Raw genomic sequence first — 15891 nt, forward strand, 5'->3', positions numbered from 1 at the left:
TGACGCAGTTGCCGTCAGGGCATCCAGTTGACCGGCGCATTGTGCGGGAGGAGGAGATGAGACAGGAGTTGGAAGAGGAAGTGGTGGATGATGAGGACACTGACCCGACCTGGACAGGGGGGATGTCAAGCGGGGAAAGTAGTGTGGATGTTGAGGCAGGTGCAGCACCAAAAAGGGTAGCTAGAGGCAGAGGCAGAGGTCAGCAGCTTAGGCGAAGCCAGGCCACACCCGGAATCTCCCAAGATGTTCCAGTTCGTACCCAGCCCCGAAAAACTCCCACCTCGAGGGCACGTTTCTCGAAGGTGTGGAGTTTTTTCAAGGAATGCGCCGAGGACAGATATAGTGTTGTCTGCACAATTTGCCTCTCGAAATTGATTAGGGGCTCTGAGAAGAGCAACCTGTCCACCACTTCAATGCGCCGTCATTTGGAATCCAAGCACTGGAATCAGTGGCAGGCAGCAACGGCAGGACAAAGGCCGCCTGCCGTTCACGCCACTGCCACTGCCTCTGCCACTGCCTCTGCCACTGCCACTGCTGACTGTGCTGGCGATGCACTCCAGAGGACGAGCCAGGACACCACTTCATCTGCCTCCGCCACTTTGTTGACTTCTCCCTCATCCTCCCCTGTTCCTGTCTTATCTCCTTCTCCTGCACCATCAAAGGCACCATCAGGCGCTTCTTTACAACAACCCACCATCTCTCAGACATTGGAGCGGCGGCAGAAATACACTGCTAACCACCCACACGCGCAAGCCTTGAACGCCAACATCGCTAAACTGCTGGCCCAGGAGATGTTGGCGTTCCGGCTTGTTGAAACTCCCGCCTTCCTGGACCTGATGGCAACTGCGGCACCTCGCTATGCCGTCCCTAGCCGTCACTACTTCTCCCGGTGTGCCGTCCCCGCCTTGCACCAGCACGTGTCACTCAACATCAGGCGGGCCCTTAGTTCCGCGCTTTGCACAAAGGTCCACTTGACCACCGACGCGTGGACAAGTGCATGCGGACAGGGACGCTACATTTCACTGACGGCACACTGGGTGAATGTAGTTGAGGCTGGGACTGCTTCCCAAACTGGCCCGGTGTACCTCGTCTCCCCGCCTAACATTCCTGGCAGGGACACGAGAAGAACACCCCCCTCCTCCTCCTCCTCTACCGCCTCCTCCTCCGCCACCGCCTCCTCCTCCGCCACCGCCTCCTCCTCCGCTGTTAGATTGACCCCAGCTATGAGTTGGAAACGTTGCAGCACTGGCGTTGGTAGACGTCAGCAGGCTGTGCTGAAGCTGATCAGCTTGGGGGACAGACAGCACACTGCCTCCGAGGTGAGGGATGCCCTCCTCGATGAGACGGCAATATGGTTTGAGCCGCTGCACCTGGGCCCAGGCATGGTCGTTTGTGATAAAGGCCGGAACCTGTTAGCAGCTCTGGAGCTTGCCGGACTCCAACATGTTCCATGCCTGGCCCACGTCTTCAACCTAGTGGTGCAACGTTTCCTAAAGAGCTACCCCAATGTTCCAGAGCTACTGGTGAAAGTGCGGCGCATGTGCGCCCACTTTCGCAAGTCGACAGTAGCAGCTGCTAGCTTAAAATCTCTCCAGCAACGCCTGCATGTGCCACAACACTGGCTTTTGTGCGACGTCCCCACACGCTGGAACTCAATGTTTCAGATGTTGAATAGAGTGGTTGAGCAGCAGAGACCTTTGATGGAATACCAGCTACAAAACCCTAGGGTGCCACAAAGTCAGCTGCCTCAGTTTCACATCCATGAGTGGCCATGGATGAGAGACCTTTGTGACATCCTACGGGTCTTTGAGGAGTCCACAAGGAGGGTGAGCTCTGAGGATGCGATGGTGAGCCTTACAATCCCTCTCTTGTGTGTTCTGAGAGAATCCCTGATTGACATCAGGGATAACTCAGATCACACAGAGGAGTTAGGGATAGCATCCGATCCGTCACAGCTGGAGAGTAGGTCCACACATCTGTCCGCTTCACTGCGTTTAATGGAGGAGGAGGAGGAGGAGGAGGAGGAAGAAGAGTTGTCCGATGATGTGATGGTGATACAGGAGGCTTCCGGGCAACTTCGAATCATCCCATTGTTGCAGCGCGGATGGGTAGACATGGAGGATGAGGAGGAAATGGAGATTGAACTTTCCGGTGGGGCCAGAGGAGTCATGCCAACTAACACTGTGGCAGACATGGCTGAGTTCATGTTGGGGTGCTTTACAACCGACAAGCGTATTGTCAAAATCATGGAGGACAACCAGTACTGGATCTTTGCTATCCTTGACCCCCGGTATAAAAACAACATCTCGTCTTTTATTCCGGTAGAGGGGAGGGCCAATCGCATCAATGCTTGCCACAGGCAATTGGTGCAGAATATGATGGAGATGTTTCCAGCATGTGACGTTGGCGGCAGGGAGGGCAGTTCCTCCAGTAGGCAACCAAGTTCTCACCGGTCCACACAAACGAGGGGCACACTGTCTAAGGTCTGGGACACCTTGATGGCACCCCCTCGCCAAAGTGCCGCCACGGAGGGTCCTGGTGTCACCAGGCGTGAGAAGTATAGGCGCATGTTGCGGGAATACCTTTCCGACCACAGCCCTGTCCTCTCCGACCCCTCTGCGCCCTACACGTATTGGGTGTCGAAGTTGGACCTGTGGCTTGAACTTGCCCTATATGCCTTGGAGGTGCTGTCCTGTCCTGCCGCCAGCGTCCTATCTGAGAGGGTGTTCAGTGCAGCCGGTGGCATCATCACTGACAAGCGCACCCGTCTGTCAGCTGAGAGTGCCGACCGGCTCACTTTGATAAAAATGAACCACCACTGGATAGAGCCTTCATTTTTGGGCCCACCTGTGTAAAGCACCCCAACATGAAACTCCATGTCTGTACTCAACCTCTCCAATTCCTCCGCATCCTCATACTCATCCACCATAAGCGTTGCACAATTCTGCTAATACTAGGCTCCCTCCACCCTGATTTCCACCAACTCTGCTGGTTAGAGGCTCCCTCCACCCTGATTTCCACCAACTCTGCTGGTTAGAGGCTCCCTCCACCATGAATTGGTCCAAACTGGGGTTTTTAGAGGCTCCCTCCACCATGAATTGGTCCAAACTGGGGGTTTTTAGAGGCTCCCTCCACCATGAATTTGCCCAAACTGGGCTGTTTAGAGGCTCCCTCCACCATGAATTGGTCCAAACTGGGGTTTTTAGAGGCTCCCTCCACCATGAATTGGTCCAAACTGGGGGTTTTTAGAGGCTCCCTCCACCATGAATTTGCCCAAACTGGGCTGTTTAGAGGCTCCCTCCACCATGAATTGGTCCAAACTGGGGTTTTTAGAGGCTCCCTCCACCATGAATTGGTCCAAACTGGGCTGTTTAGAGGCTCCCTCCACCATGAATTGGTCCAAACTGGGGTTTTTAGAGGCTCCCTCCACCATGAATTGGTCCAAACTGGGCTGTTTAGAGGCTCCCTCCACCATGAATTGGTCCAAACTGGGGTTTTTAGAGGCTCCCTCCACCATGAATTTGCCCAAACTGGGGTTTTTAGAGGCTCCCTCCACCATGAATTGGTCCAAACTGGGGTTTTTAGAGGCTCCTTCCACCATGAATTTGCCCAAACTCTGCTGGTTAGAGGCTCAATCCACCCTGATTTTCAAAACAAATGTTGGTGCCAACCTCAACTTACTACAAGGGCCAAATTCACTGCTGGTGACAAGCTCTCCTCACTGCAAGTGCCAAATACACATGTTTCAAGGTGTTTTCCTACTGTCAGAGAGGTGGTATTGAGTGTGTAAAGTGTGTAGTTGTTAGGCTGTGATGTTGGGGTAATAGAGGGTCTTTGGTGTGTTAGATGCCCCCAGACATGCTTCCCCTGCTGTCCCAGTGTCATTCCAGAGGTGTTGGCATCATTTCCTGGGGTGACACGGATTTGGGTTTCCCCCTTAACGAGTATCTGTTCCCCATAGACTATAATGGGGTTCGAAACCCGTTCGAACACACGAACATTGAGCGGCTGTTCGAATCGAATTTCGAACCTCGAACATTTTAGTGTTCGCTCATCTCTACTGGGACACCCATCAATGATAAAATTGGGAGTCCTGTTTACCTTATATCAATGGATAGGCAGGTTGAGCATACAGGTTGCTGCTCTTTTCAGTTCTATGAGATAGCTGTAGTTTCCATTCATACATGGCACATATAGGTCCCCCGTTTTTAGGAAGGTGGAGGTCAGACAGTTATCCCCTATCCTGTGGATAAGGGCAGCGCTGCACCTCCCATGAGGCGACCTGAAGCGACCGCTTCAGGCGGCGCTATGCCAGGGCCCCAGGGAGGGCGGCATTTTTGCTTACCTAAGCCAGTCCAGGACAAGTTGTCCTGGACTGGCTTAGCACCGAGCGGTGGATTGGAGAGGCCACTGGAGCAGCGCTGCTCCAGCAGCCTCCCCTCGCGCTCAGGCAGAGAGCAGGTCCTCACCGTGCTTGCTCTCTGCCTGCGAACGCCGCTAAGCCCTGCCCCCTTCGCTTAGCCCCTCCACTTCGCCACGCCCCCTCTGCTCCGCCTCCTCCTCCCGGGGGGAGGCGGCTTTCTGTCGTTTGCCTCGGGCGGCGAAAGGGGCAGGTTCACCCCTGGATAAGGGACAACTTGTACCTACTGGGATACTCACTGCCTAGGGATGGCAATATACACAATCCATGGACAATCCATGTGCAGACTATTGTAGATTCAATTAACTATTGGTAACATTAGAAGAGTATGATAGTTGTAAAGTCCTTAACAAGCTCCTCATTAAACCAGTAACATATTGGTGGAGTCTGAACATGACACACCACTCATTTCCAGGACAAAAGTTGCCCTTTATCACTGCCCTGAGGTTTCTGATCCACCATGTTAAGCCCTCTGCTGTGTTTAATGGGCCTTTGCTTATGGTGCTGTAACAAATTGTGCTGTAATAGAAATCTATCAGCGGCAACAAAGGGCTTTTCTCTATATAAACCTTTCGTTTTGGTAATCACGGGCTGTCCATGATCCCAGACACCACCAATGCGATCTTGACGCACGTATTTATGACATAAGAGAATATTACTGTAACTAGATTTCCTTTTTACATTAAAAATCTCGCCACGCTATTATCTCCTTTCAAAGAATTAACTGGGAGAACAGACACATGAAATTGTGATTGTATTTCCAGCAGAATAAGGAAATGCAGCGGTTTTTCCTGTTGTCCTAGTCGTGCTTTGACTTTAGTGTTTTAGGACGGGGATTCTTCTTCTGTCTGAAGTGGTTAGGTTTCTGCTGGATGTAATTGTTAGGTGTGTCACGCTGTGTTTCATGGTGGTTAATGGAGAAACGGAGGCGATGAATTAGTCTCCTGTATGGTGTGTGAAGGCTGATGTTTTCTTTTTCTTTATATTTTGTTACAGTGTCATTGGCGTCAGTGTGATGTCAGTACGTGTGACACTTGTTATATAGAGAATTGTACAGTCTTGGCAATAGCAGCAACTTTACCTTCGAATAGTTTTCGGAAAACAGTAAATGTGTACTTACTACGTGTGTCCTATAATGATTGAAAAAAACTAGGGAGCTATATTTTCGATATTTTAAATACTTTATAAAATGTAGATATGTTTCCATGTATATTCCAATAGCACGATAGCTACTTGAAAGAATTAAGTTTAGTATATAGCACATTGTGAAAGTTATCAGCTCTATGAGGAACATCAGAAGTGCTATCATCCAACATGTTGCATTGATGTGTGGCCCCACTGTGCCAACTGCAGGTTCTGTGAATGAGGGTAGATATCGGGCTGACATGGAGGAGTGGCTCTGACACCTCAATGCATATGGTCAAGTCAATTGCAGCATCTTATCTACTGGGCTGCCTGTATATATAAGGTTAATAATACTCAGTCTGAGGGTATATAAAACATAAAGGTATGTAATTGCAATAAATCAGAAAATTTGTAATATAAATTACATATACCGTATATACTCGAGTATAAGCCAACCCGAATAGAAGCCGAGGCCCCGAATTTTACCACAAAAAACTGGGAAAAATTATTGACTCGAGTATAAGCCAAAGGGGGGGGGGATGCAGCAGCTACTGGAAAATTTCAAAAATTAAAATGGTCAGAGTTTTTGGGTGCAGTAGATGCTGGGTGCTGGGGAAGGGGAGGGGGTGTTTTGGTTGTCTGTCTGCCCCTTCCCTGAGCTTGAGGACTGGTTTTTCTTTCCCCCACTTGGATTTCAGCCTGGCTGAATATAGAGTATCTGCAGTGCTCCTATTAACCCTTCCTGACGGAACAGGAGCACTGCAGGTACCCTATATTCAGTAGACCGGGCTCTTTCAGACACAGGGATACATAATGTGTTTATGTTTCACAGTAATTTTCTACTTTTATATGTATTCTAGGGAAAGGAGGGATTTAGAACTTTTATTTACTTTATTTTTTTAAAGATTTCTTTTTCACTATTTTACGGGAGATTCTATACATTACTATTGCGGCTGGTCATAGACCCCCCCCGTCCCAAAAAAAAAATATATTTTTTTTTTTTTTTTTTGCTTGACTCGAGTATAAGCCAAGGGGGGGCTTTTTCAGTACAAAAGCTGTGCTGAAAAATTGGTATATACAGTATAATACATCAGCTGCTGCCAAAACTCATTTTAAAGAGTAAAATCCAGCTAAAAACCACTGAAGAAAAAGGCATAGCAAAAACACATATTCTACGCATCTTTCCTTCCCCTATTAAATCTAGAGGTAAAATTAAATTCCGCAGCTAAAATTAGCAAACTGTGTTTGTTAAAGATGCAGGGTTTTTGAAAACGCAGCTTTTCTATAGCGCTTATATTCCGGAATGTGTGGATGAAACAGTTAAAATCTTATTCACTTTGCTGGTGCTGTAAAACGCAGCATTTTTTTTCCTCTGCCTTTCTGTAGCAGCCAAAAACGCTGCATTTCCTCAATTTGGGGCCTTAGCTTAAGAAGAGCTTTCCTGCCATCCATTGAGAAGTAGGATTCTTTTTCATAAAGAAGGTCTGCAGCATCTGAGGTCTGTATTAGCCGGAGAACATAAACAGCAGAATAGCTGCATTTTTTGTATCAGATTTTATTGCATTTTTAAGTCGAAGTCAGTAGTGCATTTAGCAAAAGGGAGAAGTTTAAGGCTGAGGTCCCACGTTACAGAAACGTAACTTTTTTTGTAGCAGATTTTGTAGCATTGTTGTGTACTATTCCTTTTATAGCCATTCTTGGCTTTGGCTAAAAAAAAAAAAAAAAAAACTGCAGCAAGATCTGAAACAAAAAAGCAGGGTTTTTTTTCCAATATGTGGTCTCAGCCTTCGACCTCAGGTATGTGTTTGTGTATATTATCAGTGTGGTTTTCATGGTTAGCACACTGACCCATTGATTTATATGGCAGACATGTGCAACAAGATACAAGATACAAATGAGCTTTATTAGCATTACCAAGAATAAAACATTTGGTGTTGCCAAAGCAGAAAAGGGGATTGGGGGTGGTGGAGGGGGATGGGTACGGGGTCTGTGGCTTGGGGTTTGAGTGTCCTTAGGGTCTCGTCGTTCTTGTTTAGAGCATGCGGGTATCGGTGGGTATGGGATAAACAGGTGATGGGGGCACTTAGTGGTGTTCGGGTGGTGGGTGGGGGGTTTAATAGTCTCTGGGGGGTGGGGGGTTTGATAGTCCGTACGTCTCATCTTCCTCTTGTTTGGTGACAGCTGGACACGTATTGGGCAGCGATCTCCACAGTGGCCTCTTCTTCTCCCAGTAGGATGTAGAGTTTCCTCTTCTCGTCTGCAGATATGAAGTCTGGGATGTGGGAAGAGAGTCTTTGGTAGTAGACGGCCCTCACAGCTGAGTATTTGGTGCAGTGTAGCAGGAAGTGAGTCTCGTCTTCTAGGGCCCCCTGGTCGCAGTGCTGGCACAGTCTGTTCTCCCGTGGCTTGTACGTATTTTCACAAGCTTACGTATGGGGCTGTGAGCCCTTACTCAGGATAGGTCCTATTTTTGCAGCTCAGGTTCACTAAAATGGGGCCATGGAGGCACGGGTGTCAGATGGATGTTATCCATGTACCGTGTGCGCTATTCAATCATGGCCTGGCTACATGTGAACTGTCATGTACTCGTAGTCTTAGGTCATTTTGCAGCTAGAACATAGAGCTGTATGATATTCACTGCACTTGCTGAAGAGCTCCTTTTGTAAAAAGACAACAGACATAGATGTCAATCATGGGTTGGCAGAGGAGAAGAAATATTGTGTAACCCATCTGTGACAGATTACTACTGCTGGAAGAAATAAGTAGTGTCTGCGGAGCCCCTCTTATCTCTGTATCTCTGTCAAGTTCTGACATCAGAATGTAATGGGTATACAAATATTATAGATAGGCGTATGAAAACAAATGACTGAAACAATGTCATCATTTATAGATGACCAGGCACCTCTCCTGACATTGCGGTTTTATAAGACAATTGTATCCTCATGATATAACAATTCTGGAGAGTTTCATTTAACTATACCTTTAATCTCTATTATTACTACGTGAATAGATTAGAACGCGGTGTCACGTTACCCAATCAATTTTCCTAATATCAAAGTATATAGGGACACAGCCCTATAGACGAACACCTAGTTGTAAACTTATGTATGTATTTCCAAGAAGAATAATAGAGGAACATTGAACAATGTAGAGTTTTAAGAAATGATGATTCATGGTTGGTTCACACTAATGTTTGGGGACACTGTCCCTCACTTCGCTTGAAATACCCAGAGAGAAGATCTGGTGGACCCCATTATATCCTACGGGGTTTGTGGGTTTCCCCGGCTAACTGCTTTTAAAGGGGATAAGGTTTCGGATTGGAAGCCAAAAGGCTACTAAATTGTTGTTAAATAGGGAATGCAAACATGTACTAAAATAAATGAGGACAGTTCTTTAAAGAACTGTACATGATGACATTGCCACATGTCACCGCAGACTTTCATGTTGACAGTGGTTATGTTAGAATCTATTGACTAGTACAATGAATAGTTTATGGACGCCACCTATGACAAAAAGATGACCAGAACCAGCTGGAGCCAGGAATTTAATTGTGTTCAGTCTAATGAACATTGTCTGAAAAGCATCTGAGCAATTGCTGTAAAAATCCTTTCGGATTTTGCATTACAATAGTATGAACGCTGAAGATCCGGTGTGAAGCCATCAACCTTAAACCACGCTCAAAAAGGCAATTTCTACAGCTGAGAAGATTCTCCGCAGCAAGCTGGGGGGCATTTGATGTCACAACAACGGACTTGCACAAAGTAGACAATGTAATATTTATAGCTGCTCCTTTTGGGAGTCTCCCTGTTGTAGTATCAAGACAAGGTCATCATTATTAGCAAGTGGGATGAATATGAGCACGGTTCCCCGAGCTTGTGTACAGCAATTCATTATCCTCAGTCCAGGAGACATGATGAGAGCTTGCTTAAGTGAAAAGCCTAGGTACTGGGTAATGAACTGCAGTGCGGATGTGGAGATGGGAAAGCTGGGTTTCATGTGATGGTGGGTCTAAACGATTCAAATGAATTATGATAAATGCTCTTCTTCACCCCCCAGTGATTCGATTGTTTGCTCTACTATACTATACCCTCAGCACATGTTATTGGTGGGTGCAGTACACTATCTGATTCTTAGAGGAACTGCATTGTGGAAATGATTCCTGACAACTGAAAACTTGGCTTTTCTAAATTTTTTCTCTCCTTTTGTAATGATATTTCCTTTTTATTTTATGGTTTACTGTACTGTAGATGCTCCTTATAGGCACATGGTAGACTTCAAGACGTGAGTCCATATCAGTACTTGTGCGAAAGTATTGGGAACTGGTTCCATCCTTATGATAAGCCTCTATCCATTCACAATTCTTTGTAGTAGTAATAGCCTATCTGCTAGAAATGATAAAAATATCATAAGCATATCTTATGAAAAATAGAAGACAGAGAAAACTCCTCAAGAACAGTCATTTGAGAAGACCCCCCCCCCCCTACACACACACACACACACACACAGACACACAGACTTACCCCTTGTTCACATCTGCATTTGGTAATCCGTTTGGGGAGTCTGCATGCCCCCCACCCCCCACCCCGCCCGCCCGAACGTACTACTGAACGTATTTGCAAACAGTGTGCAGTGAAAGCACACGGACCCCATAGACTATAATGGGGTCCGTGTGCTTGCCGCAAGATCTCCGCAGAAGTCATGCGGACAGGAAAGTAGATTGTGAAGTACTCTTCTCTCCACATGTTCCCTGTGGAGATCTCGCGGCAAGCACACAGACCCCAGTATAGTCTATGGGGTCCATGTGCTTTCAGTGGCAAACCGCTTGCCAGTGCATTCGGTATTCCGTTCAGTAGGGGGGGGGGGGTCCCCAATGCAGATGTGAACAAGGCTTTAAAGAGCAATTATTTTTATTGAACAATGTCCTCCTATTATACTCTATGGAAGCTACCTCCTTTTAAGTAGACAAACCCTTTATCCAATTGAAGACCACTTCTTTGAGCACATTTTTAGAGGGAACCCCTTTGCAGAGACCATACCCTGAACATCTATACAGCATGAGATTAACGTAAGGTGAATACAGTTCTGGAATTTAGTAATTCAGAGCAGCATATTGGGATATCCCAATTTTGCCAGGACAATCCTGGGAACTAGGCCACAAAAGCGGTGTTTTTTTGTACACCTCACTCCAAAACTGGTCATACTTAGGCGTTCCCAGGTGGACTTTCAAGTTCAAAGTTTGACCTATGAAATGTCAGCAAGTATAGTCAAACATAGCAGTGAACGAGAAAAAGAAAAGGAGACCAAAAATGATGGGGCCATCCTGGACTAGAAGATGTGTACCTTATCAGGAAACTAAAAAAAAACATAAACTTGGTGGTACACAAAGGTAAAAGAATTTTGTGGTCATATGAAGTCATATGAAGGGATCCGATTTTTAGTAGTTGAAATGTCTGCAATAAATCTACCTTGCGTGAATTCAACCCTAGACTGACGTTCCCCACTGTGGAAAAACTGAGGCTTTTTTTGTTTTTGTTTTTGTTTTTGTTTGTTTTTTAGGTTTTCTTTTCAAATTTTGCTTCTTTTTGAGCCAAGGCCAAAAAGGGACAATGATAAATGTTCCTTTTATATTTCCCATTTCTTTTGAAGCCACTTTTGGCTTTAGCCAAAAAAAAAAACTGCAGCAAAGTCTGCAACAAAAAAAAAAACTAATCTCTTCCACAAAGTGTGGCCCTAAGATCTTCTATGTTATAAATCAAAATGTATTGCTTGTCATCTCATAGAACTAAAACTAAAAAAAAAAAAAATCATATGTAAAATGTTTTACATTATACAAGAAGATGTAATTAAATTTTCAAGATGGCAGAGATAATATACACAGTTATGTATAACATATGTAACCTGGCATGGCTTCAGTAGATAATCTGGTGCCACAGTCAACTCTTTGCAGACCTTCATTATACGAAAAATATTTTTACAGAATAGAAATATCTCTCATACCTTGTATCTTATATTACACCGCTAAGGGAATTCACTTGATTGTCAAATATAGATGACCTCCAAAAGACAGAAATCTATAGCAGTTGAACATTCCAGATGAAGAAGAAAATATATCGTCATGGAAAAGTGGTGATTCTTATCAGCAAGACTCCACTGTAGTCTGAGACTGCTGACAGTAAAACAAAGACTCCAAATCAGTGGGATTCGCAGAGAATTAATGGCATCTGACAGGTCTTCAGATATGCTGTACTATATTATACGTGCTGTTAACTCTCTCATCTCTTGATTGCACAATTTTTTTGTAAGATTCCCATCATGCATCTCAATGCGATCTTCATTTAGAAGAAGATTTAATCATAGCGCTAAGGGGAAGAGTTTTTGTATGCTAAACCAATAACAGAAAAGGGTATTATCGTACAGTACATAAATTCTATACAACATGATATCATTAGGTGAACCTAGCTTTTTTGCCGCCTGAAGTGGACGACAGAAAAACGCCCCCCCCCCCCGGTAGGAGGGGGCGGGGTGGACAGGGCGGCGTTAGCAGGCAGAGAGCAGGCAGGGAGAGGACCTGCTCTCTGCTAAGCATGAGGGGAGGCTGCTGGAGCAGCGCTGCGTCCACAGGGCCTCCCCAATCCATCGCTCGCTTCCCGTGACGGGCTGCCGAGACGGTGACGCTAAGCCAGTCCAGGACAGCTTGTCCTGGACTGGCTTAGGTCAGCAAAAATGCCGCCCCCCCACACACACACACACACACCTTCCCGGAGCCCTGGAATAGCGCCACCTGAAGCAGTCGCTTCAGGTCGCCTCATGAGAGGTGCGGCGCTGAGTGGGGGATGGCCCTGGGCTCCGACACCAAACATTTTTTTGGAACCGTTGCTAGGCATGTTGCTATAAAGTGTAGCGAGGTGGAAGGAGATGACTCCATACATTGTATAGTGGCTGAGTTATGCTATTACAGCTCATGTCCATTCACTTTAATAGGAGGACAGCTACACTATCAATGAACAACCAATATACAATGACAGCACTATCTGTGGTAGCCAAACATTTGGGATACAATGACAAATAACCTTCATTTCAGTCACTCCCAGACTTGTGTGTATGTGCCCCAGCAAACACTAGACATATTAGAAGAGAAAACCGACCATTGCTCCCTTTTAGCCTATTCTCAAGTAAACTTTTCAAAAACTATATTTTATTGCATGGTAACATTCATTTGTTTCTTTTCAATGATTTTAAGAGCTTCTAATAGAATTATTCTCCAAAAATCTAATTTTTGCAGTAAAAGAAATGTGCTTTATGTTAACCTTTGGATCTCGGAAATTTCTATACCTGATAATATGAAACAATAGACGTGCTTCTCTTTTGTGCCTGAGACATACGTGAGATGTTTGTGTCCTTGGAACAGACATTAGCAATTTTTTTAAATAAAAAAAAACAAACAATCGGCATAAATACAAATGTGCCAAACAGGCTCGACTCCAACCTTAAACTGAATCTTGGAAATAGAAGATCAGGAATGAAAATATATGAATAAATGTACATGTATATATACATACATACACATATGCTTTATGTCTATGCAATATAGTAAAGGGATTTACTGGCAGAGAAAACACCTGCTGTTCCTATATGTCTGCAGTATGTCATCACTGCTGCCCAGTCTTGCTTGTCTTTTACCTAGGACGCACATGCCGCATGCAAACTCTTTCCACGGTGGATTATTATTTCTTCGAGGTTTTACTATTCACATCATAGCTAGTTTGTCCGTAGATGTGTAAGGGTTAATTTCGGTATGTATAAAGGGGAATCTAGGAGACATTGATTGGGTAGGTCACAGGCGGTTTATGTGATAGGAAAGAGACATCTAGTCTCCAGCGTGGACGTAGAGCTGGCATCAGTTGTGCAAGCAACTGTTTGCTGCCCGCTTTGCTATGCCAACTGAAAGTCATGGACTAGCAGCAGCTGCCAGCTGCTAGAAGAAATTTTAGTAAAAGACAAAATATCCGTAGAACAGAATAGAACATGTAGAAGTGCAAAAAGATACTTGTAAAGTTTAACAGTGTATGTTTCTCAAAGAAAACAATAACTGACATGCGAGGTTAAAGGGCAACTCCATTGTCTGAAAACTCTACCACGTAATATTTCAACTATGTTTTTCCTTATCACCAACACATTAGTCTGACTACGGCTTCATCCAGAAAACATTGTAGGGGCATATTTACTAAACTATGTCAATCACAAACTGTTTTATTTGCCCGTAGTAACCATTGGTGTCTTTGGACAGTTTTTCCTTTTATACAGTTTTAATAAATCTGTCCCAATGAGATTGATATTATTATATTTATTCATGTATTTCTAAAACCATTGAATGTTTCATTGATATATTCATGTGAAATGTGTATACGGTGGAGTTTCTCATTAACCTCACCCAAAAATCATTGCCACGTTACTTAAGGAGGGCTGATCATGTCCATTTGTCTGACTGGCAGAACACATCAAGATAACACAATGGAATGATATGGCCCAAACTGACCTGGATACTCAGACTGGTTACAGAATGAGAAGATCAGTGAAATGTACCGCAGTAACACAAGGTAATCTTATATTGCACAATTCTTGTGGTGACAGCTCGAGTAAAGAACATTCCTTTCATGTCTAAAGTATATGATAATTGCGGCATACTGCACTGCAAACTGACGCCACGGGAGCAGGAAAAACTAGTTAGAAAACTTTATGGTCAAAATGTAATGATGTGAAAATGTACTTTTCTGAATGACAATTCTGACACCCAAGAATCCCAAAAGTTTGGACTTGGTTTGACTATGGATAGGTATTAAGACTTTAGTTTGACTGTAGCTAGAAAGAGGTGATCAGAAAGTTAAGATGGTCATACATGTTGGACAACCCCACCAATTTTGACAAGACCACTGTCTATTGTCACTCTACCCTGCAAGCTAACGCTGATGGAAAGAAGGATCGGGCAGATTAATTTCAACATGCCTGATCCTTTTGTTCTCAGTAAAGACAAGAAGTATCTGACAGTATCCTGCTCCTCTCACTGCGAAGGTGTTACAAGAAATTGTTGTCTAACATCTATGGAATATGTGTGACCTGTCTTAGCTTGCATGGATTGTTGAGCACTTGTTATGTGATCCTGACTTTCTTCTTAATGATTGAAATGAATGACGTCACTTCCAAAGTTAGAATATATCTACGTGTTTAAAATGAATGGCTATATTTTTTTTCACAAAATTTTGATTTTTCCTTTTAAATAGGTCCAAATTTTCACATTCTTCACAGTATTTGAAGCTCCACTTTTTGAGCTCCAAATCTACTGTATTCTGAGAATACCCAGCACCGTACTGATCAGCTGTCTGAAAAGATCACAGCTTCATATGAGGGCTGCACCCTCTTCACTGCTCCCCAAGCACAGCACTGTATGTTGTATGGCAGTTGGGCTCTGTATTCACTTTAATTGGACTGAGCAGCACACTAACCACCTTACAGATGAACATGAATTTTGTAGCCAATGAAACCATGTTCACATGGACATCACTGCCACTGTGTTGGGTCCTGATTGTTGGACCGCACCTTTCAGATGTTGATGATCTATCCTAAGGATAGGTCATAAATATTAAAATTCTGGAAAATCCCTTTAAAGGATATCATTTGTGCAGCCTGCCACAAAGCGTAGGAGCTTTGAAACCAAAAATACAGCAGTAAGTGGGTGTAGGCATGACTACGAGCCTTGTATCAAAAAAGTATGGCCCAGTCCACTACATAATACTATATATCAAAGTTAGTCGACATATTATTATTATTGTTTATTTATATAGCACCATTAATTCCATGGTGCTTTACACTTGGGTGTTACATACAATACACAAAATATACAGGTAGATATAATACTAACAGTGACCAACTGGCACAGTGGGGTAGAGGGCCCTGCCCGTGAGGGCTTACAATCTATGAGGGACATATCTGAAATTAAAAACAACATGGCACAGATATATTAAGATTGCCATTTTGTATACCAGTTTTAATAAAGACACAGACAAATGCAGGGTACGGCTAACTCATGTAGAGGCTATACTGACACAAGAAAACTGGTGCGGGTTATAATAAATATGTCAGGCTCAGGTGTACCCTTCCCCCTCCACCATGCTCCCTGCTCTGCTCCATCCACATGCACCAGAACCATGGTTGTGGCACACAACTGGCACAAGAACCAGCTTTGCACCAAATGTGCACCACAATATCACACATTTTTCTTTCATCCAGGGATTAATAAATTTCTCCCCATGTCTGTAAAAGGAAATTTATTGTATGCATTGTGACACTAT

The 15891-nt window shown here is 44.5% G+C and overlaps 1 protein-coding gene across 16 annotated transcripts in view; it reads left to right on the forward strand.

Annotated features, from left to right (window-relative positions):
- Nucleotides 1-15891, forward strand: part of TENM3 (teneurin transmembrane protein 3) — a 949896-nt gene that overhangs the window by 480358 nt on the left and 453647 nt on the right. For 15 of the 16 annotated variants that reach the window (XM_075258516.1, XM_075258530.1, XM_075258522.1 and 12 more), the window contains one exon: nt 14038-14142. The exons of the other annotated variant lie outside the window; for it this stretch is intronic. In XM_075258516.1, coding sequence (XP_075114617.1) covers nt 14038-14142 — 105 coding nt within the window. The remainder of the gene's footprint in view (nt 1-14037; nt 14143-15891) is intronic. 16 annotated transcript variants of the gene reach the window in all.

The sequence above is a fragment of the Leptodactylus fuscus genome, chromosome 1, assembly GCF_031893055.1.
Source record: "Leptodactylus fuscus isolate aLepFus1 chromosome 1, aLepFus1.hap2, whole genome shotgun sequence".
Classification (NCBI taxonomy): domain Eukaryota; kingdom Metazoa; phylum Chordata; class Amphibia; order Anura; family Leptodactylidae; genus Leptodactylus; species Leptodactylus fuscus.